This window comes from Rhinoderma darwinii, chromosome 3 (assembly GCF_050947455.1).
Source record: "Rhinoderma darwinii isolate aRhiDar2 chromosome 3, aRhiDar2.hap1, whole genome shotgun sequence".
NCBI lineage: Eukaryota > Metazoa > Chordata > Amphibia > Anura > Rhinodermatidae > Rhinoderma > Rhinoderma darwinii.
In genome coordinates, this window is record NC_134689.1 from 14,188,776 (window position 1) to 14,215,413 (window position 26,638).

The 26,638-nt window shown below is 39.6% G+C and overlaps 1 protein-coding gene across 1 annotated transcript in view; it reads right to left on the reverse strand.

Annotated features, from left to right (window-relative positions):
- Nucleotides 1–550: 550 nt before the first annotated feature.
- PARVG (parvin gamma) overlaps nt 551–26,638 on the reverse strand; it is a 28,141-nt gene continuing 2,053 nt past the window's right edge. The window contains exons 3-13 of the mRNA XM_075859822.1: nt 25,639–25,703; nt 24,208–24,310; nt 23,102–23,242; nt 17,412–17,527; nt 16,053–16,108; nt 14,248–14,267; nt 12,691–12,752; nt 11,959–12,027; nt 6,205–6,306; nt 2,725–2,797; nt 551–957 (exon numbers count right to left, since the gene is read on the reverse strand). Coding sequence (XP_075715937.1) covers nt 872–957; nt 2,725–2,797; nt 6,205–6,306; nt 11,959–12,027; nt 12,691–12,752; nt 14,248–14,267; nt 16,053–16,108; nt 17,412–17,527; nt 23,102–23,242; nt 24,208–24,310; nt 25,639–25,703 — 893 coding nt within the window. The 3' untranslated portion in view covers nt 551–871. The remainder of the gene's footprint in view (nt 958–2,724; nt 2,798–6,204; nt 6,307–11,958; nt 12,028–12,690; nt 12,753–14,247; nt 14,268–16,052; nt 16,109–17,411; nt 17,528–23,101; nt 23,243–24,207; nt 24,311–25,638; nt 25,704–26,638) is intronic.

Genomic DNA, 26,638 nt, shown 5'->3' on the forward strand with positions numbered 1-26,638 from the left:
GGAGCACTATCTACTGGGAGCACTATCTACTGGGAGCACTATCTACTGGGAGCACTATGCGGCACTATGTACTGGGGGCACAGGGTTGCACATCTACTGGGGTACTTGGGCACTATCTACTGGGGGCACTGTGGCACTATCTACTGGGGCACTGGCACTATCTAACTATCTACAAGGGTCACTGAGGCACTATCTACAGGGGGTAGCGTGAGGCACTACCTACAGGGGACAGTGTCGAGCATTATCTACAAGGGGCAGTGTGGGGCACTATCTTCATGGGGCACTACCTACGCTGATTTTTATGCTGCCAGTAGTGGTCAGCACATATCCACTAGCCTAGCCATTTTTTTATTCGAGCTTGTAATATAGAGGGCTCGACTGGTGGATAAGTGCTGACCATTACAGGTAGCGTAAAAAACAGACGGTAGTGAGAGTGTAGCGGAAGTAACTTTGAAAAATATGCATTTGAATACGCCCCTTTAAAAATCCTGCATTTGCCCCTGGACATATATAAATATATATACAGCCGACGACAACATGCAAAGTTACACAGTTGGAAGAATAGATTTATTTTCTTGGTAATGCAGCATATTGAGAGGTTGCTCGCTGCGCAGCTGCGCTCCTACGTGGTTTAACAACAAAATATATTTTTATGTATCTGCTCCTTTCTGTTTAGGCTCCGGGACTGGAAGCGATAAACCAGCAGCTCCTTCATCACCCTGATAAAAACGTCTTTCCATCTCTTCAAGGGAAACATCATCAACTCCTGTGAGTTTTATTTTTAAAAAAATATATAAAAAAAATATATAAAAATAAAGTAAAAAGATCTCATGTGCGGCGTCGGGTGACGAGATTTTATCCAAATCCAACTTCAAGAAGGTTTTGAGCTTTTTTTATGTTTGAGGAACAGGCTGTACAAGACTCGTAGGGTGGATTTTAAATCTCCATTCACAATCTCTGGGGACAGGAAGAAAAGAAAGAAGAAAAAAAAATAATTAGGATAAAAAAAAAAAAGAGTTTTATAATTCAGAGGGATATGTGTATATTGTTAGAGGAGATCTTTTATAGGATTCTTAGCTATTTGTTAGCTACTAGTTTCTTTCCATTAAGGTTGTTCCATTAACCCCTTAATCCCCTGCACCAGAAATGTACGGCGCTAAAAGTCAGGGCCTAACGCCCAGCGTTGGATATTTACGGTGCGGCGGTCGCATTGGCACACTGGTTGTGCCTTTGATTGACAGCTGCCGCCCCGCGATACCAGGCACGATCAGAGAAAACCTTGATCCCAGTTGTGCCGCGATCAATAGGGATCACAGCTTCCTAAGCGAGGAGGGCTCTCTTTGGCCTGATCATCAGTCCCAGGGTTGACATTTTAAGGAACAGCCTTGGGCCTAACAAAGGCCCCCAGGGCTGTCCTGTGTGAATGTTGGACAAACCAATAATTTTTTAATTTAAAAAACTGTTCTTAAAGTTATAAATCCTAAAAAAGTATTCCCTTTATCATTCCAACCAATGAGACAAATGTAAAACAAATTTCAGGGTGTTTATTGAATGACAGAAAGAACAACAATGGCAAAATTAAAAAAATTGCGCATCCCGCTTTTTTCTTTTTTTTCTTTTTTGTAGAAATTGCACGCTAATTTTTATGTACTAAAAAAACTCTGAACTTCAAAGAACAAGACCTCACACAGCAACGTGATGGAAAAAAATATGCTGTGTCCCGAAGTCCAAAATTAGCAATTCTCTTAAGAGGTTAAAGTGAGCCTCCACCTTTAAAGCACAAGTCTCATAAGATGTCCATAAAGGGTTCAACGATAATTTGGGGGAGTTGTATGCTGTGCTTATCATCCAGCTAAAAAGGATATTTTGGAAAAGTAATATAGGCCGCTGTCTGGCAATTTGCTGCTTGCAGCCAATGAGCATTGCGGAGAAAATTCCCGTGAATTTGGAAGCGGACAGATAGACAATAGACCATATCATTGCAAATGTCCTGTTCATATGGATGACAGGCACGGTTTACAGGTTTTGACGGTAGTAATATGGACTATCATCTATTAGCCAGAACAGAGAACAGTTACAAAGACCACCTCTCACTATTGAGGACATGCATCACATGGACAGCCCACCCAACCCCTGTTACGCCTGGTGTGGAGGCCGCAGATTCCAGGCGGGGACTAGTGGAGTGAGGACCGCACAAATGCAGGCGGCTCTTTCTATTCTGTTTAATAGTAGTCAGCAGAGAAAGAGCTGCTCGGCTGTTTCTGGAAGTCCCATAGAGTAGAATAGTCCCCGCCTGGAATCTGTGGACAACGGTCGCCGCACCAGGAGTCACGGGGGGTTGGGTGACCCCCGTTCTTGATATAGAGGCAAGTCTCAGAGCCTGTGAATGTGCCATAAATGTCTAAGTTGGAAATACCCCTTGAGGGCAGGAACACACTAGGCGTAAACACTGCAGATTTTCTGCAACGTATTCCATTGCGGAAAATCCGTAGCATAATACAATACTGAGCCTCTGAACAAATCTCATCCATACACAGCGGAAAAAATCCGCCCAAAAAAAGTTCATCAATTTGCCTGTGCTGTGTTTTTTCGGACGGAATGCCCTGCAGGTACCTGGGCGGATACGCTGTATACTTTTACACAGTGTATGCGGCTAGTGTGTTCCTACCCTTAAGGTGTTAATGGGAATATCTGACCCACAGTCAAGTCACATCAGAACATCACCTGTAGGATTAACAGCGTTTTCTAATATCCCTCCATTCGTGAGAAGGTCCATGGCAAGTGAAACATTCTGAATCTGTGGAGAAAATACACATACAGAATATAACAACTATATAATATGTAAATGACACACAAACATTTCTTGTGCAGTTTACCCATGGCCCCAATATTCAAGGACCAATCCATAAATCAGCGATAGATCTGTAGATTTGTAGTTAGTCCGCCCATGCAGAGCCAGACTTAGGGGTGTGACCTGTGTGGAAACTTAATGGGGCACCACCTGCCTCAGCCCATGGGGAACCACCAAAGCTTGGAGCCCAAATCCATGATCAGGGCACCTCTATGATCAGTGGAATACAGGAAGAAGAAGCTGAACATGATCAGTCTGAGAAAGGTGTGTATGCAGCTGGACACCAGATATTCAACTCCTAACAAGGGAATGTGTCATTAGAAAATTACTTATTGTTTAAATCAATTTGGACGTTAAACATATTTTTTAAGAATGTTTTGTGACTTTTTTTTAAACATTTTCAATGTCATCTATAATTTAAAAAAATCCTCACATCATGCAGTTTTTACTCTGGCCACTGAGCCTCACAAGACAGATCCTTCCTGTTCTGTAGAGATCACTTCTCAGCAGCTATCTCATATAGTCACAGGCAGAATTACACTGACAGGTAACACCTTTATACAGATAGCAGAGGTTTCACCATTCATAATAGACTGACCCTTCCTGTTCAGTAGAAATTACTTCTCACCAATCATCTCATTATCATCACAGGCAAGATTACAATGACATGTAACACCTTTATACAGATAACACAGGATCCACCATTCATAATAGACTGATCTTTCCTGTTCTGTAGAGATCACTTCTAATCAGTCATCTCATTATCATCACTGGCAGGATTACACTGACAGGTAACACCTATGAATAGGTAACAGAATCCACCATTCACAATAGGTGATGGACACAGCTCTCCTCCAACCCCTCCCTGCACAATGACCTCTGCACAGGTCACAGAGCATGCCCGCAACACTCTCCCATAGAAGTCAATAAGTCATCTCCAGACTACAATTTCCTATGGTTTTCTCGGCAACATTTCTTACTCCAGTCGCAATCACATCCCCAAGATGTTATCACTTCAGTCGCCCTAATCATTATAATTACCGACTGGTATCAGTCACGTTGCTCAATCTGTTCCGTTCTCCAAAGATTGTGTAGACTCCTCCAGACAACGAGGTTCTACCGCCCTTCCCCCCCTTGCCTGATTATATGATTTGCAGTCAGGGAATGAGCGTCTGACAGCTTGATTTGAGGTTTGAGTTCCTCTATCAGCGCTGATAGACAGGAGGGAGCTGTGGAATATTTAGATCTGCACAAATGTTTTGATTTGAGCGACAGAATAAATAAAATGTTTGTTCGGGAAGGTTTTGAGTCAGGAGAATCACAGTCCCCGCCGGAGGCTCATGAATGTTTCATCAATCAGGTGGAAATATGTAATTTATGTAAATCTCCCTGAAGAAGTCATCGGCGCTGCACAGAGAGTTTGTCTCAGTTTGAAGCTGAAGTGTCGTTCCCATATGACAACCAACTGAAGGATTATTTGTATAGCGTTACCTAGACATGTGTTCAATGGCAAGGTGCGCATCAAGATGGTCAGGAAGGACGAGTCTATAATTGCCCCTTAAAGGGACCTGTCATTTTTTTTATTCTTTTTTTTTTAGACATTTTCACATGGTCTTAATAGACTTGTATTCACGCACATTGGTTCCGGTTGCCAGCAGAGCTCACAATCTATTTTCCCTCTGGGCCCATTTTAACAAAAAACCCATCAACTTGTCAGTCTGTTTTTACCATGCTGATAGAAAAACATGGCTGCTTTCATTCCGAAAAAGCACCACTCCTGTCCATGGGTTGTATTTGGTATTGCAGCTCAGCTCCATTCAAGTGAATGTGGGTTCAGTTGCAATACCACACACAACCTGTGGACAGGTGTGGCGCTGTTTTAAAAAAAAAAAAAAAAATTAGCCATGTTTATCTAATGCATTATGTAAGGAGAATAATCTGGGTTTCTCAAACTCCATGACTGCTTGGGTTGGGTTCCATAATGGGATTACATTTAAAGTTGAGCGGTGTTTTCTGTGTCATACACTACACCCCTATACAACCAAAAGTACCCCCAAAGCTGTGATCACAGCATGGGCATATTTTGAATATGCCCTACACAGACATGGCATTTACCCTGTCCAGCATTAAACAAGCAACACATTGATATGAATGGGCACAGTGTAATGCTTAATGTCCCCTGTGGTGGCGCTGTAGGGACATTAAACACCTAGTGCCAGTTTACCCTCAGATTACAGCTGATCTCTGGGGGTCCAAGCAGCCGGACACTTTGTGATCTGCAGATTGTCAAGGGACCCTTATAACAAGTAGAGATTGTCCAAAGCGGAGTACCCTTTTAAAGCAGCCAGCTGTCAGATAGTAACTAGAAATGTGATCAAGCCCTGGCACCCTCCAAGTGACAGCTTTTCTCTCCTCCCAGGAAGTCACCCCCGTTTTCAAAAATAATGTGATGCAATGTAGTCACGCGTATCGGCTTGTCTGGGTCTGTATTTCACGGGTAGCCGTTCCGTTCCGGACCGCCGTGGGGGTCACATGATCCACAGTATGACTCTCTCTATCCTACAGAGTCTGCTTTAGAAACCAGAAGTCGGGCTCTCGATTCAAGAGTATGAGAGTCTCCGGTGTGAGTGTCATAGACTTACCTTGATAGTTTGACCTCCGGTTGCTACAGTAGATGATGTAGGATACAGAGAGTCAGACTGAGGATCACGTGACCCAATGGCGGCCCGGAATGGAACGGCTACCCGTAATATACAGCTCCAGATAAACCGATCCACGTGACTAAATTGCACTACAATACTTTTGCAAATGAGGAAGGAGGCAAAAAAAGCCAGAGTGCTTCTTTAACCTTTACATGGTGCCCATTGAAATCAAGCAAACACATTCCTTTTAGCCGTTCTCCCCTCTGATAATAGATGAGGATCTTGAATAGGGGATCCTGTCTATTAACTCAAAATTCCTTAATAGGGTATTTGAAAATCGATTTTTTTTTTTGCCCTATGTTTTATATTTTCGGTATATTTATGCAAACTGAAACGGGCCTTTATCTTTGATATGTATTGGTAAAGATGTGGAAAGTTCTGTTAAACGCTGTTTACATGTTTGCTATGCTCTGAATGTGAATTTGTATTGTAATACGGTATGATGTCTAAAATCAATAAAAAAAAAGATATTTGAAAGAAAAAAAAATTTATTTATTTTTTTACATCAGAACGCCTCTTTAATGTGAAACCCCAACTCCAAAAACCTATTAAATAAATGTAAAAATGTGAAACCTGCAATTAAATAGTTTTTTTTATTTTGACAGCAGTTTACATACATAAAGATAACTAAAGTAAAAACGAGCATGGTACCTTGTTCTCGTGTGATGCGGGCGTCAGGGAGAATGTAGAGAGGTTTATAAAAAAGCCTTCAAGTTGTCCAATCAACAGCAGCAGAATGACCCCATCAGAAAACTATAGGAAGGATAATATAGGAGGCAGTATTTATTATTATTTATAGTACTTATATTCTTGAACATAGGGGGCAGTATTATAGTAGTTATATTCCTGTAAATAGGGGGCAGTATTATAGTAGTTATATTCTTGTATATAGGGGCAGTATTATAGTAGTTATATTCTTGTATATAGGGGCAGTATTATAGTAGTTATATTCTTGTATATATGGGGCAGTATTATAGTAGTTATATTCTTGTATATAGGAGCAGTATTATAGTAGTTATATTCTTGTATATAGGGGCAGTATTATAGTAGTTATATTCTTGTATATAGGGGCAGTATTATAGTAGTTATATTCTTGTATATATGGGGCAGTATTATAGTAGTTATATTCTTGTATATAGGAGCAGTATTATAGTAGTTATATTCTTGTATATAGGGGCAGTATTATAGTAGTTATATTCTTGTATATAGGGGGCAGTATTATAGTTGTTATATTCTTGTATATAGGAGGCAGTATTATAGTAGTTATATTCTTGTATATAGGGGGCAGTATTATAGTAGTTATATTCTTGTATATATGGGGCAGTATTATAGTAGTTATATTCTTGTATATATGGGGCAGTATTATAGTAGTTATATTCTTGTATAATGGGGCAGTATTATAGTAGTTATATTCTTGTATAAAGGGGCAGTATTATAGTAGTTATATTCTTGTATATAGGGGGCAGTATTATAGTAGTTATATTCCTGTATATAGGGGGCAGTATTATAGTAGTTATATTCTTGTATATAGGGGGCAGTATTATAGTAGTTATATTCTTGTATATAGGGGCAGTATTATTTATAGTACTTATATTCTTGTACATAGGGGGCAGTATTATAGTAGTTATATTCTTGTATATAGGGGGCAGTATTATAGTAGTTATATTCTTGTATATAGGGGGCAGTATTATAGTAGTTATATTATTGTACATAGGGGGCAGTATTATAGTAGTTATATTCTTGTATATAGGAGCAGTATTATAGTAGTTATATTCTTGTATATAGGAGGCAGTATTATAGTAGTTATATTCTTGTATATAGGGGCAGTATTATAGTAGTTATATTATTGTACATAGGGGGCAGTATTATAGTAGTTATATTCTTGTACATAGGGGGCAGTATTATAGTAGTTATATTCTTGTATATAGGGGGCAGTATTATAGTAGTTATATTCTTGTATATAGGAGGCAATATTATAGTAGTTATATTCTTGTATATAGGGGCAGTATTATAGTAGTTATATTCTTGTATATAGGAGGCAATATTATAGTAGTTATATTCTTGTATATACGGGCAGTATTATAGTAGTTATGTTCTTGTATATAGGGGCAGTATTATAGTAGTTATGTTCTTGTATATAGGGGGCAGTATTATAGTAGTTATATTCTTGTATATAGGAGGCAGTATTATAGTAGTTATATTCTTGTATATAGGGGCAGTATTATAGTAGTTATATTCTTGTACATAGGGGGCAGTATTATAGTAGTTATATTCTTGTACATAGGGGGCAGTATTATAGTAGTTATATTCTTGTATATAGGGGGCAGTATTATAGTAGTTATATTCTTGTACATAGGGGGCAGTATTATAGTAGTTATATTCTTGTATATAGGGGGCAGTATTATAGTAGTTATATTCTTGTATATAGGAGGCAATATTATAGTAGTTATATTCTTGTATATACGGGCAGTATTATAGTAGTTATGTTCTTGTATATAGGGGCAGTATTATAGTAGTTATGTTCTTGTATATAGGGGGCAGTATTATAGTAGTTATATTCTTGTATATAGGAGGCAGTATTATAGTAGTTATATTCTTGTATATAGGGGCAGTATTATAGTAGTTATATTCTTGTATATAGGGGGCAGTATTATAGTAGTTATATTCTTGTACATAGGGGGCAGTATTATAGTAGTTATATTCTTGTATATAGGGGCAGTATTATAGTAGTTATATTATTGTACATAGGGGGCAGTATTATAGTAGTTATATTCTTGTATATAGGGGCAGTATTATAGTAGTTATATTATTGTACATAGGGGGCAGTATTATAGTAGTTATATTCTTGTACATAGGGGGCAGTATTATAGTAGTTATATTCTTGTATATAGGGGGCAGTATTATAGTAGTTATATTCTTGTATATAGGGGGCAGTATTATAGTAGTTATATTCTTGCATATAGGAGCAGTATTATAGTAGTTATATTCTTGTATATAGGAGGCAGTATTATAGTAGTTATATTCTTGTATATAGGAGCAGTATTATAGTAGTTATATTCTTGTATATAGGAGCAGTATTATAGTAGTTATATTCTTGTATATAGGAGCAGTATTATAGTAGTTATATTCTTGTATATAGGGGCAGTATTATAGTAGTTATATTCTTGTATATAGGAGCAGTATTACAGTAGCTATATTCTTGTATATAGGGGCAGTATTATAGTAGTTCTATCCTTGTATATAGGAGGCAGTATTATAGTAGTTATATTCTTGTAAATAGGGGGAAGTATTATAGTAGTTATATTCTTGTATATAGGGGGCAGTATAATAGTACTTCTATTCTTGTATATAGGGGGCAATATTATAGTAGTTATATTCTAGTATATAGGAGGCAATATTATAGTAGTTATATTGTTGTATATAGGGGACAGTATTATAGTAGTTATTGTATATAGGAGGCAGTATTATAGTAGTTATATTCGTGTATATAGGAGCAGTATTATAGTAGTTATATTCTTGTATAAAGGGGCAGTATTATAGTAGTTATATTCTTGTATATAGGGGGCAGTATTATAGTAGTTATATTCCTGTATATAGGGGGCAGTATTATAGTAGTTATATTCTTGTATATAGGGGGCAGTATTATAGTAGTTATATTCCTGTATATAGGGGGCAGTATTATAGTAGTTATATTCCTGTATATAGGGGGCAGTATTATAGTAGTTATATTCTTGTATATAGGGGCAGTATTATAGTAGTTATATTCTTGTACATAGGGGGCAGTATTATAGTAGTTATATTCTTGTATATAGGAGGCAGTATTATAGTAGTTATATTCTTGTATATAGGAGGCAGTATTATAGTAGTTATATTCTTGTATATAGGAGCAGTATTATAGTAGTTATATTCTTGTAAATAAATGTGTCTATAGGGGCTCCATTTAAAATGTTGATCAGGCTTAATAATAAAAACTATAAATTTACGTTGGTCATCCACATTATACAATATAGAAATTCTCCACTTTGTAAGATACAACATTCTGCACTCACTTATCCCTTGAGCTTCTTATTATATACAACGTAGTTTGATCAATGAACTTCAAATATTTCCTGAAAGGTCCTGCAGGAAATGTTGTATAATTGATGGATTTCTCCCTTCTCTGAATTAATTAGTAATTTACTGAGATTTCATCTGCCAGGGACTTGGCCTTACTTTGAATTGAAATTGTTGGTAATTTTAATGCATTAGATATATTAAAGAAAGAAAATTGTTTACTGAATCATTATACCGTTTGATATCAGCACAAAGAATCTCTGAAGACACTCATTTATACTTGGACAATGTGTCCTGGACTGGATAGATTAAATAGAACAAATTAATGTTGGGGGTTGTTCGGGATTCTTCTAAAGGAATCTACTTTTTTCCAGAAACAGCGCCACTCTGGTCCATGGGCTGTGTCTGGTATTGCTGCTCACTCCCATACAAGGAGCGGAGCTGCACAGCCCATGGTCAAAAGGGGAGCTGTTCCCGGAAAAACAAGAAGACCCCTTTCTCTAAAGCCGGCAACCCCTTAAAAGACTGGATATTGCTCATTAAAAATATGAAGGTCCTAAAAAGCAGTTCCTCGATACTTATTATTGGAAGCGGGAATGTTCTGGTTATGGACTATTGCCCCATAAACTCATCAACAGAATACAGTCAACTGTTTACAGCAGTCTGTATTCTCATACCGCCCAACAGTCCTGTCTTTCACTGGACTGTCCCACAAATGGGACCACAAAGAGGTTGGGTCTTGTGCAGATTTGCATAAAAAGAGGTGTTTCCCAGAAGTAACTGGGTGGCGCTTTAAGGGTTAGTCAACACAGAGTTTTTTTGGCGCTGATTTTGACACGGAAACGGCGTCGAAATCAGAGCCAAAAAACTGCCGAAATCACCCCCCATTCATTTCAATTGAAGGTAGAGGCATTTGGACGCTCGCAGAAAAAATAAGCGGCATATACTATGTTTGGCACGGCAGATTTTTTTCTGCCTGCAAAAGACTGTGTGAACAGGGCCTATCAGGACATACCGAATGTATGTATTCTGTCTATAGGAAGACAAGCACAGGCTGCCCTAAAACAGCACGTGTCTATTGAAAGGCAGTGAAGTCAAGTGGCGGTAGAACAAAGTGTAATTCTATTTTAATAACGTCACAGTTGAGTAACTTTAAAATGACTGCCGCATTTGTGCTAATTTTCTCTATTCACATTTATAGTGGTTTTCAAAATTCTGCTGGTTGCCCTTGGAAACAGACAGCAGTTAAGCTCCACCCTGCTGTCAGACATGTGGCTTAAGAGCTGAACTCCCACAAGACACTACTATCTGATGTAGAAAGCAAATGAATGGAGAATCGTGCAACCATTTACACAGTGTGTATTGTAGACTAAAAATTGCAGTTATATACAACTTCCAATGAACATAAAGGAGTTCTCCTATGAACAACCCCTATCCACAGGATAGGGAAAAGGTTTCTGATCACAGGGGCCTCAATGCTGGGACCCCTACCACTCATAAGAACAGGGGACCCATGTCCCTTGTTTGAGCGGAACAATAGTCGGCCATTTGCCCTGCCACTTCATTCAACTCTATGGGAGTGATGGAGATAGCCGAGCGATATACTCTATGTCTGCCAGAGCTTATAGAATTTAATGGAGCGGCAATGCACATGCTCGACCATTGCTCTATTCAAACGGGTGACATGGGTCCCCAATTCTTGAGATTGGTGGGGGTCCCAGCATTCAGACACTTATCCCCTATCTTACGGATAAGGGATGTGTTGTTTCATGGGAGAACCCCTTTAATATTAAATATGTAGGCAGAAAGCTCCCTCTACTGGTGGCTGCAGGCGGACAGAATTTTACCATTTAACTATATGGCTTTACAGCAGATATGGATCTCTATGTCAGGAAAACTAGAACTACAACCCCTATAAAGATACTGAATATGATGATACTAATCGTCATAGAATTTTGGATCTAAAAATGAAGTCATATTAGAAGGTGGACTGTCACTTTATGTCCTGCCAATTTCCCTAACCCTGGGTTTTGCAGCAATTCAAGATTCAGCCTAAAACAACTCTATATAAATGAATGAGGTAGTTAGGCAGTTTATCCCTAGCAACCAGACTGCCTGACATATATAAACTTGGCACTGTGTTGACAGCAGAGAAGGACGAAGCAACTTGGCAGCCGCCATGTCATATCACTCCACATCTCAGGATGCTGTATTTATCAGATTTGTCTAAAAATAAGGTGGCATATCCCTTTAAATATTGAATTTATATAATTTTCTCATCAATGTTACAGAAAATTTGATGAGATTTGCAACCAGAAAAAATAAGATCAATAAAATACATTTACACTTTACCTGAGTGTCCAGATCTGTCACTGTCAGACTCAAGTTGACCAACATTTTATTCACAAAATTCAGTATTGCCTGAAAGTAAAGGGAGTCACATGACATCATTACGACTATTCCAACATATATTCTGCATTCTTCAATCGATGACGCTCATCAATGCCATATGCTGAAATATCACTTTGACGTGGCTGTCTTTAAGTGAATGGCCACCTTTTTCCACCATGTCACTTTTAGGTTTATCATTCTGTTCTGATGCATTTCTTAATATATTTTTATAGCAGTTGGAGCACAATTTTCTTAATATAGAGCTCAAAATTCCTAGGATTAAACATAGTTAAATGACAAAATTCGGTCTACCTACAGTCACCTCTAGAGGGAGCTTACTGCATACTGTTAATATATTGAACTCAATGATAAACCTGTATACAGTAAGCTCCCTCTAGTGGTAGTTGCAGGAAGTCAAAATGTTATCATTTCACTCTATGTCACCGCCGATGCAAAGGGAGAAATCAATCAGAATAGTATTTTGGAGCTGTTTAGATACAAATAATGAGGTTTAAGAGTGGGAATGTTCTTTAAAAGCTGAAGTCAAATGGGTCAATTGCTCAAATTTTGTCATTTTTTTGTGGGATCTACGATCATTAAACCTGCTGATTTTGGTTTGTTTTGCCATGTAATGGCAAAATTTACATTCTAATACATTGATCAATGAAAATAAATGGTGAGAAATAATTTTACCTCCTTAACATCATTTATTTTTTCCGGATTCATTTCAAAAAGTTGATCAAATCCATCCTTCTCTAGAAAAGAATAGAAAAAAAAAAGTGTTTTAGAAATCTTGCAGAATTCAATAGCAATAATAATTATAATGGAGGACTGCCGGAGGGGTCATGCAGAGTGTAAAAACAGTTTTTAATACCTTATTATCACTATATTATCAGTGCTAGAACTGTCAGACCCTTGGCCAACAGTTACTTTGTTCCTCTGTCCCCATGACAACACTTCCTGTCTGTGCTTTGACCTTGTTCAGCCTGGTCATAGGGACACATTAAATAGCTCCAAATAAGCATCTACATCATAATCGTGCACACATAGCTGCTACTACCCATTGTTACATTGCTGTAAATGGTGATTTAGATTCATATAATGTCCCCATGGTAACACTGTACAACCAGAACACAGGAACAAAGTGTTGTCATGGGGGACGCAGGAGCAGAGGAGCTGCAGGGAACAGGCCTCTAATTTCTAGTATTGATAACGTAAGCAAAAAAGTAAACTATAGAAATAAAGAATCATTAAAAAAAAAAACTCTGCAGATTCCCGTTATATCCTGTGTTTCAATTAATCGCCATTTTAAGATCTCTGATTGCTGTCAGTGAATTGAAATATTTAACATCCAGAGGCTGCCAACCTGTCCTGATCATGTCCAATGGACAAAGGTGCACAACCCGTTACTCATTAAGTGAGAACTCTGACACATTGTAACGAGTCACACACCTATGTCAGTTTGGCATGATGACTACTCTGCAGTAACATTCATCTAAGTCATAGCAGTGTATTCTATGTTAGTCTTGACTATTGTGTTGGCTAAAACACACCTGCTGTAGCACAAATCTCTCTACGGACCTGTTAGTTTGTTACAATGTAACAGTTTAGGTTAAATGTATCAGCCTGGAGCACAAGTTGTTGAGCTGCTCACATAGTAATTACCAGTTGTGAGAAATATTAAAGGCTGTACAAGTTTTTTTGTCTCCGGTTCTAAACAAGAATGTTCAAATTCACCGACAGCAAGCAGAGATTTTGAAAACAATGAAGAATTGAAACACAAAGTATATTAGAAAGTTGTGTAACTCTTCATTATACAACGATTAAGCTTACTTTACATAAAACTAGAATACCCCTTTAAATGACACATTCAGCTCTGCTATATCTGTACGGCAATAGAAGTTTGTCGAACTTGATACCTAAAAAAAATTACCACTCCTCTGTACCCTTTCTCAAAATTCTTGTCGCCTTCAACAGTCGGCATAGAGGCATGGCAGTCTGACAGTTTTAATGTTTTTTCTGCCATTTCTCACATCTGTGTCGATTATTGTTTATTCCGCTCCGTCCCGCTGCACCCAAAACTGCATTTTTTAGCATCCAACATCGTTGCCAAGGCAACCGTGGACCGGTCCAGCATCTCACAATGAGACGCTTCTCCTTCCTGCGGGGTCAATGCATTTAGCTTTATCCAATCCGGCCGCATGTAAGAAGAAGCAGCAGGGGCCATGAATTAAACATAATATCACTTACTGGGAGCTGCGTCTTCATCGCTGAAAGGAGCCGTGGGAACGCATTCAAATGCAAAATGTGTTTTAATGAAAAGAACAAACAAGTGGAAAATATAAGTCAACAGGTCACAAGCTGTAAACATCATTTTATTTCTGCTCTCCTGATACAGGTATCATGAAAACAACGGCAGGAGATGAAGCTGAAACCTCAAACCTTAAAATCACCTTGGTTCTACAGTCATCATAAGTAACATGTAGCATCTTTGTCATATATATATCTTTCGTATCTCTCCTGTTGTAGAGTGGAAACCGTCAACAAGTTGCTGTTGACTGATTTTTTTACTCTTTTTCCATGTATCTGTTTTGTAGCTTGAGTGCATAATGTTGCTCTGCTGTGGGTGGTTCTGATTGGCTAATAATCACCTTAAAAGCCCCCCTCATCCTACTTATTAACACATGACTAAACAAGGTACAAAGACGTACATCCCATCAGAAGGGGTGCAGCTATAAAGGGTGCAGAGGTAGGAGTTGAACCAGGGCACAGTGCCTGAGGGTGCCCAAACGCCCCTCTGGCACATAAGACACCAGTATTATAAATAGCATATGATAGGTGGGTGGCCCTATGACTGATTATGCATTAGGGCCCAGGAGCTACAAGCTACGCCTAATGGGAACAGATTGTATGGCCCCTTAGACTCCGCCTATCAATTAGGCCACACCTTACTCTGGTATGACCATTAAAGGGTTAATCACAAAGTGTCCCACAGCGATCAGCTTTAATCTGCGGAGAAACCTGACAGTTTGTATTCAATTTATCTGCAGCGCCACCACAGGGGAAATTAAGCATTACATTGTCTGCATTCATATCAATGTCTTGTCTGTGTAATACAGGACAGGACGGGTCTTCCAGAGCGAGAGAGACGCTCTTTATAACCGCTCTCTACTCTGGCCAAGAAATGAGGATCCTGAACACACAGAATTCTCTATTAGGGTGTATGAAAATAGTTTTTCTAAATTAGACTACCCCTTTAAAGGGGTTTTCCCATAAAAAAAATTATCTGACTGGTGGGGCAGTCCCATAGAAAGTGAATAGTTCTGTGGCTGAGCATGCGCAGTACCGCTCCATGAACATAGGGGATTCCGGGACGCTGGTTTTTGTGATCATTGGGGGTACCAGGGGTCAGACCCCAACTGATTTAACATTTATCATCTATTCTATGGATAGGTGATAAATTATGTTTATGGAGAGAGTACTTTATGGTGCACGTCTTACAAATCTAGCCCCCTGTCCCTCCCTGGGTGTCCTCCTCTCAGTCCAGCAGCAATGTGAGTGCGATAGATAGATAGAGATAGATAGATAGAGATAGATAGATAGATAGATAGAGATAGATAGATAGAGATAGATAGATAGATAGAGATAGATAGATAGATAGATAGATAGATAGATAGATAGATAGATAGATAGATAGATAGATAGATAGATAGATAGATAGATAGATAGATAGATAGATAGATAGATAGATAGATAGATAGATAGATAGATAGATAGATAGATAGATAGATAGATATGGCATAGATATGGCATAGATATGGCATAGATAGATAGATAGATATGGCATAGATATGGCATAGATAGATAGATAGATAGATAGATAGATAGATAGATAGATAGATAGATAGATAGATAGATAGATAGATAGATAGATAGATAGATAGATAGATAGATAGATAGATAGATAGATAGATAGATAGGATAGATAGATAGATAGATAGGATAGATAGATAGGATAGATAGATAGGATAGATAGATAGGATAGATATTCTCACCTGCTTCTAGTTACAAATTCAATAGCTTTTTCAGTCTTCACCCCGGTTTTTGTTGGCTATGATAATGGACAGAAAACATCAGACCATTCAGCCAAAGAAAATGTCAAATTTAATTGGCACAGGAAGAAAACGCTGTCGCCAGTGACACGCAGAATCCTTCCTAAAACATGACCTTTAAAGGATTGGTTAACTATCGTGGAAAAATAAGCTTGGTGTAATTTCCTAAACAACACAAGTTCTGAATGTTTTTAACTAAACAAATTTAAAGGGATATTCTCATCTCGGACATTTATGGCACATGCACAGGATATGCCATAAATGTCGGATAGATGCGGGTCTCACCTCTGGGTATCACACCTCTCCCTAGCACGGAGTCCCCTGACCCCCGTCCTACCTTCTCTTGGTTTCATTGCCCTCTCGGCGACTAAATGAGGAGGTGGTGGGGAGTACGGTAAAGTGAGCTCGCTGTGCTGCGCTATTTCTGGAAAAAAACAACTCACTGTTTCAACTGTTTAAAAAAAACATGGCTGCTTTCTTCCAAAAACATTACCACACCTGTACACAACTTGTGTAGGATAATGCAGCCCAACCGTATTTACTTTATTAATGCTGAGCTGCAATACCAGACACAACCCATGGAGAGGTGTGGCACCATTTCTTGAAGAAAGCAGCTATATTTTTCTAATCCTGTACAATCCCTGCAACCAAAGTCGTGGGCCCACTCACTATATATATATATATATATATATATATATATATATATATATATATATATATATATACACACACACACACACATATATAAATATACATATATACACACATACATACATATGCACACACACATACACATAAATATATATACACATACATCTATGCACACACATATATACATACATACATACATGCACACACACACATCTATGCACACACACACATACATACATCTATGCACACACACACACACACACATCTATGCACACACACACAAATATATACATATACATATATACACACGCACATACATATGCATATATATTTATATTCTAGAATAGAGAAGTTAAAAAACAAGAGTTAAAAACTGAAGCTACCACTAGGTGGAGCTAACTGCAGGTACAAAACTTTTATTGAACTCATTGGCAGCTGCATGAACTTGTATGCAATCAGCTCCCCCTAGTGGCGGCTGCAGGTAAAGGGAATTGTATAAATTCACCCAATGATCATATAAAGGAAAGAAACAGGATCAATTCACTCCCCACTCATTATAGGCCCCGTAGCAGTAGCGTAATTGCCTCTATGGTAGGTACGGAGTTGAAATGATCTAGTATGGTAGAAAAGGAGTAAAGTAATCCATCTTACCTCCATAACAATCACTTCTACAGACACATTGGGAGGAAGATGTAGACCAGGCTGAAAATGACGGGCGAGGGCAACAAGCAGATGTAGTGTGGCAAGAAGGTCCTTGCTGTGGATCACTGTTTGGAAGAAAGATCTGTAGATCACATGGTCTAAAATTTCTATGTCTTGTTGCAAAAGAAAGGCACATCTTAAAGGAGACCTGTCGCCTCTTATGAAATGTCTGTTTTAGTAAATACTTGTATTCCCCATGAAATAACAATTGGGGAACATCTCTTTTTAGAACTCTACATTGTGCCGTTCCTCTGTTATTCCTCCTAGAAATTTCTGAATAAATTGACAATTGGGTGTTACTAGTTAGGGGTGTGTCCTTACACAGACTGACACTGACCAATCAGTGCTGATGGAGTGAGACAGTGCAGGGACACGCCCCTTCGACAAAGAGAATGGTAACACCTAGTGGTCAATTTATTCATGAATTTCTAGGAGGAACAACAGAGGAACGGCACAACGCAGAGTTAAAAGAAAATATGTTCCAGTTATTTAATGGGAATTACAATTTTCTTAAAAAATAGACGTCAGGAGAGGTGATACGTCATATTTAAGGAAAAATCTATAAAGTATCGTAAGGTTGTGTTAGCAGCGCTATCTATTCAGTAATGGTGTCATTGTCTGCCTTCCCTTCCTTGTCTCATCTCTGATGACCGTCTCATAGTACATGATCTAGTGGTGAAGCTTATATACTGTATTTATCATAGTGGACAAGACATTTAAAAAATTCTATATGACGGGAAGTTTAAAGGGTTTTTCCACTATCACTGCTGTTTTTTATATAGCAGTAAGTGGTATGAGTGCTGCCAATTCATCCTTGATCTGAAGTCCTGGACAATCGGAGACAGGCTGGTTGCTAGAGACAACCAAGTCTTTCGTTGTTAAGATTTGTGTGCCTAGCAACCATTGTCCCATAGAGATCACCTGTTCGGCTTAGAGTGATTCTCCACCTTATATAATTTTTAGGTCCACAACTCCGTGCTGATTAATTTCTTAATATATCTGTATAGCAGTCTGAGCTTTGTTTTTCTGAGCTCCAAATCCTCAACATAGAGTTAAAAGATAACATTCCACTGCCTGCAGCCACCACTAGGGGGAGCTTACATTATACGGTGTTATTATTGAGTTCAATGTATAAGAGTATGCAATAAGCTCTTAAGCTCCCTCTAGTGGTGGCTGCAGGTAGTAGCATGTTATCTTTTAACTATATGCAGGGTATTTAGAACTCTGTATCAGGAAAACAAAGCTCAGATCGCTATAAATATATATTAAGAAATTAAACTACACAGAATGTACTGGTACTAGAAGGCCGGGTTCACACTTAGCGTAAATACTGCTGATTTTCCGCAACGTATTTCATTACGAAAAATCCCCAGTGTAATACAGTAGCAGCAGAGTGGATGTGTAAAAAATATGCCAAAAACCGTTCATAAATTGACCTGCGGTGCGTTTTTTTAAATTTGACAATGTAAATTGTATATGCGTAATCGCCACTTTCTGTTGTGGGTTTTCCCCATTGAATTCAACGGGAGGTAGAACCCGCTACAAATAGCAGATGTTGCGATTTTTCCGCTGCAAAAATCACAACTCAGGAAAAAAAAATAAAAAAATTATACTTACCCAGAACTCTCTGCTTCTGCGTCAAGCCCGGCCTCCAGGGATGACGTTTCATCCCATGTGGCCACTGCTGCCAATCACAGGCTGTGGCGGTCACATGGGATGAAACGTCATCCCAGGAGGCCGGGCTGCAGAACATCAGAGGAACGCGTCGCCGTGGCTACGGGTAAGTATAGAAATTGCGGTTTTTCGGCAGGAATTCCCTGCGGCATTCAGGGCGGATGCATTTACACAGCGTATCCGCCCTGTGTGAACATACCCTAAATGACGTGTGATCGTTGGGGGGCCAGTTACCGATTTTGCATTGGGACTCGAGCTTTACGTTACGCCTCTGAGTGAGAGGGAGGGAGGAGTGATTTGTATAATGTCCCGGCATTTGTTTAGCTATATGGATGATATTTTTGTCTTTCTTTCACAATATTTTTGAGTTGAAATTCGCTCTGGGCCTGACGTAGAGACTGCGCGGTTGTCAGGGAAACTATAATTATCTGAAGTTCCATTGTATAATATCCTCGCTCTTTTTTCCGCTCGGTGTGACGTGACGGCTCAGCGTTCACATTACTGGGTGAAGTGAGCCATCTGTTGATCTGGATTTCGATTCATCTTTCATCCGTCTTTCCGCAGTTACATGTTCATTTCTGCTCGTCTGGATTTGACAGAAGACATTTCACAGCATGTTCTGTCCAGCCGTCCTCACTACATCTCCCTCTACAACTTTTATATATAGGTCTGCACCTATTACTGTAAGAAGACGAGGAACCTAAACCTCGCTCTATAGAACGGTCGCCTCTCCTGACACGTCTGTTTTAGTAAATACTTGTATTCCCCATGAAATAACAATTCTGGAACATCTTTTCTCAGAACTCTGCGTGGTGCCGTTCCTCTGTTATTCCTCCTAGAAATGCATGAATAAGTTGACAACTGGGTGTGTCCATTCTCCTTGTCAAAGAGGCGTGTCCCTACACAGTCTCACTCTGTCAGCACTGATTGGACAATGTCAGTCGGTGGAGGGACTAGGGTTGTCACGATACCAGAATTTGGACTTCGCTACTGATACCTCGTGTAGCATTTCGATTTTCGATCCTTTGCCAACAGTAATAAAAAAAAATAAGCTCTTCCATTTTCTGAGGTGAGGCGCGAGGTGTGATGAAGTTTGAATGTGCCTCACGCTAATAGTAATTAACCCCATCATGTTTCTCAGTCATAATGGACAACATTGGGTTAATGTGTGAGGTACATGATGGGGTTAATTACTATTAATGTGAGGCACATGGAGGTTAAATTCATCACACCTCGCATCTCACATTAATATGTGAAAGAAAGACGTTTTTATTTTATTTTTTTATAGCGTACACATCATAAATGACGCAAAAAAAAATGTTGTGCGGGTTATTACGGCCGCGCCAATACCGAATATGTGAATATTTTATGTATTGAGACTTATTTTAATGTTTATTGTAAAAAATGTGTATGTGTATTTTTTTTTTATTTAACATTACTTTCGTTTTTTAACTTTTTTATTTTTAAACTTTAATGTACTGATATATAGCTATATTACAGTACATTAGCCTGTATACTGATAGTACACAGGAAGTTGTTAGGACATACCCAAGTATGCCCTAACAACAGGAAATATGGTCAGACAGCCCTGGGGTCCTTCAATGGACCCTGGGCTGTCTGCCCATATATGGTATGTCCCTCAATCGCGTCAAAGAGAAGCGTCACAGGGATTCCCTGTGACGCAATTCAAGGGGCATCTCACCTTCTCATTTACCCCTTGAATTCTGCAGTCCGTTTTGATCGCAGCATTCAGGGGAATAATGGTAGGAGATGAGAGGTTTCTCTCCTCTCTGCCGTTAGAGCGGGGCTACAGTCATTGCCCCGATCCTGACAACAAGTGCGACCTCGATCAGCTCGAGGTGATGCGGCCGGCGCTGCACTAATGAGCGGCTGCAGCAGCACTGAAGACAGAACATGGGGGTGTTTTGTAGTGCGCCCGCCATGTTTTGTCTTCAGTGCCGCCGCTCATTAGTGCAGCGCTGGTCGCATCACCTCATGCTGACTGCGCACACTTGTCAGGACTCAGGAGCAGGGCAATGACTATCACACAACCACAGCCGCGCTCTCATACATTCATGTGTTACAATGCTGAGCTGTGCGGCCACACAGCTTAGTATCGAAATACATCAATTAACGGTATCGAAACAGTATCAAAGTTTTGATGCATCATGCATCCCTAGTAGGGACACACCCCCAACCGGTAGCACCCAGTTTTCAATTCTTTTAGAAATTTCTAGGAGGAATAACAGAGGAACGGCACGAAGCAGAGTTCCAAGAAAATATGCTGTAGAATTGTTATTTCATGGGAAATACAGGTATTTACTAAAACAGACGTGTACGCCCTTCGCCCATCTATAGACGAGTTACGTACATTGATGTGGGCAGCTGTATACACGTAGCAAACGTACACATCAATGTATGGGGATTCTATGTAGGGGCAGCTGTATAGGTGTGCTTCTTCAGGACGGGTTGCCCATATAGGGCTGATCTCCAAGTTCTCAGGTTTGGGACTGAATTTTTAAATAAAGTAAATTGCAAAAATATTTAACACTTCGGGTTCAATACAATAAACAGTAAAGTCTAAAACCTTAGAGACCCTTTAATTAGAAATTGTGTAAGCGTCGGACCCCGGTGGGAGTCAGCATGTTATTTACTTGAGCATCTGCCAATGTATGTTATAAAACCCAAGCTATATACAGGATTTCATCTCCTGGTCTCTGTTTATTTCCGATATCGCTTTAATGTACTATTTTTTCTGGCAGGGGCCGACTCGCCATTTGTGCGCCAGCAATTAACGTGCGTTTACGTGGGCATCTGCTGGAATCCAATATACTGCGAGTTCATATTAAATATTATTACTGCAGTGAGGCTTTTTAGTTCTGTAAATGGAGAATTGAGGATCTCGTTGTGACAAGGCCGGAAAAATTTCCATTTGATACTTCTCGTCCATTTACTGCTTTTAGCCGTTCGATATTCAAGGAAAGAACAAACAGTTCTACCTCCGTAATAACATATTATAACCATTTCTCGGCTCAACTTCCAATGCAATTTCCCAAGAAAACTGGAGCACTTTGCTAAGACACAACATGCACTTCTTTAAAACTCCTTTTTTCAAAAAAATCCAAAAATTTAGAAGATAGATGGGCGGAATCTAAGGAGTCCTGAGATGAAAATTCAGTACTGTTCATAGAAAGAAATCCATTGAGATGCACAAAATATTCCTGTAATGAGTTGGGCTACATCCACAGGGTTTCCACTAACTTCCTGGGGGGGAGGGGGGGGGAATAAAAAAGTTGTGCAACGCAAGTCCAACATGTTCAACAATGTAATCTAGCCCTCGCCCTCGTGTGACGAGGCGTAGATACAGTGGCGTAACAATCACGTTCACAGGGGTTGCAATCAGAGGGGAATGGGGCCCACATAGGGCCCACCCCAGATCCCCTCAGGCTGTTTGTGCCGCCGTCAGGACAATGCAAGCAGAACGCTGCCTGGTGTCAAGACTTTGTATACGCCGCGGGACAGACCAGGTCTGATGTGGCAGCCTGAGGGGATCGGGGGGCGGGCCTCCTGTGGATAAGAGATGACGAAAGAACAGTGAGTTTTTATATAGATCTAGGGAAAGACTGAACTAGGGGGACGTCTAATCGGAGGGGAGGGTCCGGGACAGGGGCAGATTTACTATTCTAATTGAGCCAGAATACATAAGAGCCTTTAAACCATTTTTTTAGCAATTCAAAAAAACAAGGAATGCTTCAAAGTGCAGCTCAATGCGGATATCAGTGAGGGAGGAAGTAGCTAACTTCTCCTCCTATGTGCAATTCAATACAAATCAATATTACTGGTGGCCTGGGACATAACACCATGAAAACAATGGCAAGACATAAGATTTTTTTAAAGGACAAATGTACCCGCTGAGACACAGACCCTGTTTAATACTCTGAAAATCCATAGTAACTGGTACCTACAGTTGACGTCCCATTTTAGCTCGCTTTCCTCCAGCTGCAGACATGAGGACACAGCTTCCAGTATCACTCCCAGCTTCCGTCTCTGGTTAACAGTGGATAATGTGATTTCTTCCACTTCTATTGTGATGTTTGCAATTTTTTCTGTCAAGGTAAAGCATATATACAGTAGATTGTCAGATTTCCCATATGCTTCATCTACTTGAGATTCTGTATAAAAAAAAAAAATTTGAAAAAATTGGGGAAAGTTGACTTTCTGTGTAGCCCTTTATATCAGCTAGGGGCCACATTTTACCAGACACAGCCTATAGACAAGAGTGGCTCCGTTTATAAAAAAAAAAAAAAACACCTCTATTTCTAGTCCTGGAAATCCCCTTTAAGACATTCAACTTCGTAAAGTTATTAAAAACTATATTCAACAATTTCTTAGTTATACATGTTAGTGACAACCAATATGGCCACTGTTTTAGCTATTAGAGGAGTTGCCACATTGTGTTTGCAGCCTTTTTTTAGCGGGAAATGACCACATATAATATTTTTAATATTGATAGATGCATAAAATGTCCTTCCTGTGTATGGGTCTGTTGGGTGCAAGCATATCATATTAGCTTTTAAAGGGGTGCACCAAACAAAGACGTGTATGGCCTATCCAGATTAAATACTATACAATTTCCAATCAGTGGGGGTTCGACCATTGGGAACCCAACTGTTTGGGAGATCTAGGGTCTCAATTGAGGTACTTTTCATCCCACGCTCCAAAAAACATCCTGATGGGTTAATAGGCTTCCTATGAAATTGGCCACCATGTGAGACAACCTGGGACAACCTATGGGGGACAACCTGGGTCTAGCGTTGAAGAATAAGTCGGTGACTGTTATATAAAAGTGGGGGGGGGGGTGAAATCTCAAAAATACCATCTTACATGCGCCAGATAGAAAGTTAAAACTACAAATGTAGAAAAGCGGAATGTAGAGCGTATTTCGTACATGGCGAGCGTTCTTAGGATTCTACATGGTAAACAACCTGGAGATCTCAGCCAAGTCCTTCCTTTAATCTCTATCAACAGCTTGAGTGCTGGCAGACAATGAGACGGGGTAAAAATATCTTACGTAAAAGGTGATGAAGAATCAAACCATCAAAGAGATCCTCATCCAAGCTCTTCACCACGATATGTTCCTGCTTTAACTCATTGTTGATCCAGTCCATAAGAAACTGAGGAGTAGAATAGAAACGTGTGAATCGGATATAAGAAAACGGAAGAAAGTCAATACAAGTCAATGGGCAGTGCGATCTTCAGTTGGGGGGCGTCTCTATCTTACAAGTCACGCATCCCAAAAAATTTACGCAATTTGCCGCACCCAGAGAAAAAGTTTGAAGCGTCTGGCTATGACAGAAGGTCACATTGAAGATATTGCGTTTTCATTCCCGGCCATTGTGAGACCATGAAAGGTCGATCACTTTTTAATTATATTCCGGACAAATTGTTATGAATACATTTACATTTCATTTCCTAAAATTTCCATTGTCCCAATTCTACATCTTGTACTGATTAAATGAGTCTGAAATTAGCACATGGCTTGTGACTTCTCAGCCTCCCAAGAGCCATAACTTTTTTATTTTTCTATTGATCTAGCCTTTTTTTATTTTTTTTTGGGGCGAGTTGTAGGTTTTTAATAGCACCAATGAATGTACCATATAATGTACTGGGAAACGTAAAAACAAATATTTTGTGGGGTGGAATGGAAAAAAAACCCGTAATATCCCCATTATTTTTTGGGTTTCGTTTTTACGCTGTTCGCCATTTGGTAAAAATAACAGTTTAACTTTATTTTGTGGGTCAATAAGATTACAGCAATACCAAATTGAGATAGTTATTTTTATGTTTTACTACTTTTACAAAAGAACAGCTTTTTTTTCAAAAAATTGTTCTGTATTGACATATTTTGAGACTAAGAACTTTTTATTTTTCCGTCAATGGAGCAATGTGAGGGCTTGTTTTTCGTGAAGCAAGCTGTAGTTTTTATTGGTAGCATTTTCGGTTACATATTGATTGATCACTTTTTATTTTATTTTTTGGGGGGACCAAAAAAAGTGCAATACCCGGCATTGTGAATTTTTTTTCCTACGGCATTCGGCGTCATCTAAGTGGTTAAATGGCCGGGATCGGAGTTATATCTGACCCGGGCAATTAAAGCAGAGTGTCAGCTTTAAAATACAGCTGACCCCCGCAGCGTATGGAGCCAGTAAGCCCGCTCCATACAACCTTCCTCCCTCTATGACGTACATATGCAGTTCTTGGTCTTAAATGGGTTAAATACATACATTTCTGCAGGACAAGGCTGCCACTAGGGGGAGCAACCTGAATACAGGCTTATACAGATAGTATAAAGGTCAATGAGCACTTATAAATCTGTCTTCAGTTTGCGCCTCCTAGTCGTAGAACTTTGTTTGACAGAGCGCTCTATAGTGTCAAGTAAAAATTGATGAAATTGCTGAATATAGAGTAATATACATAAACGTACATAAAATACACAACATACCGTCTTCAGTCCCTGAAGCTTTGTGTCATTCTCCGAGCTGGTCTGTAGAATCTTTCGCGCTTCGCCTGCACACAGGTACCATTTTAATAATGGTGTTTACATGGTGGCCAATATGCGTCGATCAAGGTAGATATAGGCAAGTCACTATAATAATAATCTATACATCCAGGCCATGAGACAACATTATTGGTTATGGCTGTGCTGGTTATTATTAGCGGTTTTATCTCATGAGGTAAACGTGTACATAGTCGCTAAGACAGAGAAGTTCCTCCATTTACTTATTTTTTTAAAGGCTTTGCACCACACCCAAAAATACCCTAATATCCCGCTCTCGTCAGGTGTATTGCCTAGGGTAACATTTGACTCACATTCAAGGGCGTAACTATAGAGTGAGGGACCCCATGGCGAGGTGTTGAATGCAACATCCCCCCCCCCCCACATGAACACCCCAGATCAGACAAAAAAAAGCCTTTACTAGCTGCCCCTGGCTTTTCTCCATTGCTCGCCCCGAATCACAACAGGCTGCCACTTTAGGTCCCCGATCCATAGAAGGTCCTGATGTTGGACGTTCTGTTCGGTGTCGCATACAATGTCCTGTTGCTGCCCGGAGTCTGCTGAGACAGCCTGTGCGGTCCGAGGCCAGCACCCTTACCCTTTGGCCCAGTCGAACTTCCTACAATGACGATCCTTATGGTACTGCTCACAACTGCACCCTGACCACCTCCGGCTGTCTCCAACTCAAAAACATTTCATAGCTCACACAGAAGACTACCAAATGCTAGTACATACACTTATAATACCCCGGCTAGACTACAACAAGACCCTCCTTTGTGTCCTGCCATTAAGCAGACAAAGACCTCTCTAATCTATCCATAACTCTGCCGTACGACTCATCTATCTCTCCTCTCGTTCCTGCAATGCCACACTCCTCTGTCAGTCCCTCCTCTGGCTACTCATCAACCAAAAAAATCCAATACAAAATCCTCACTCTAACCTACAA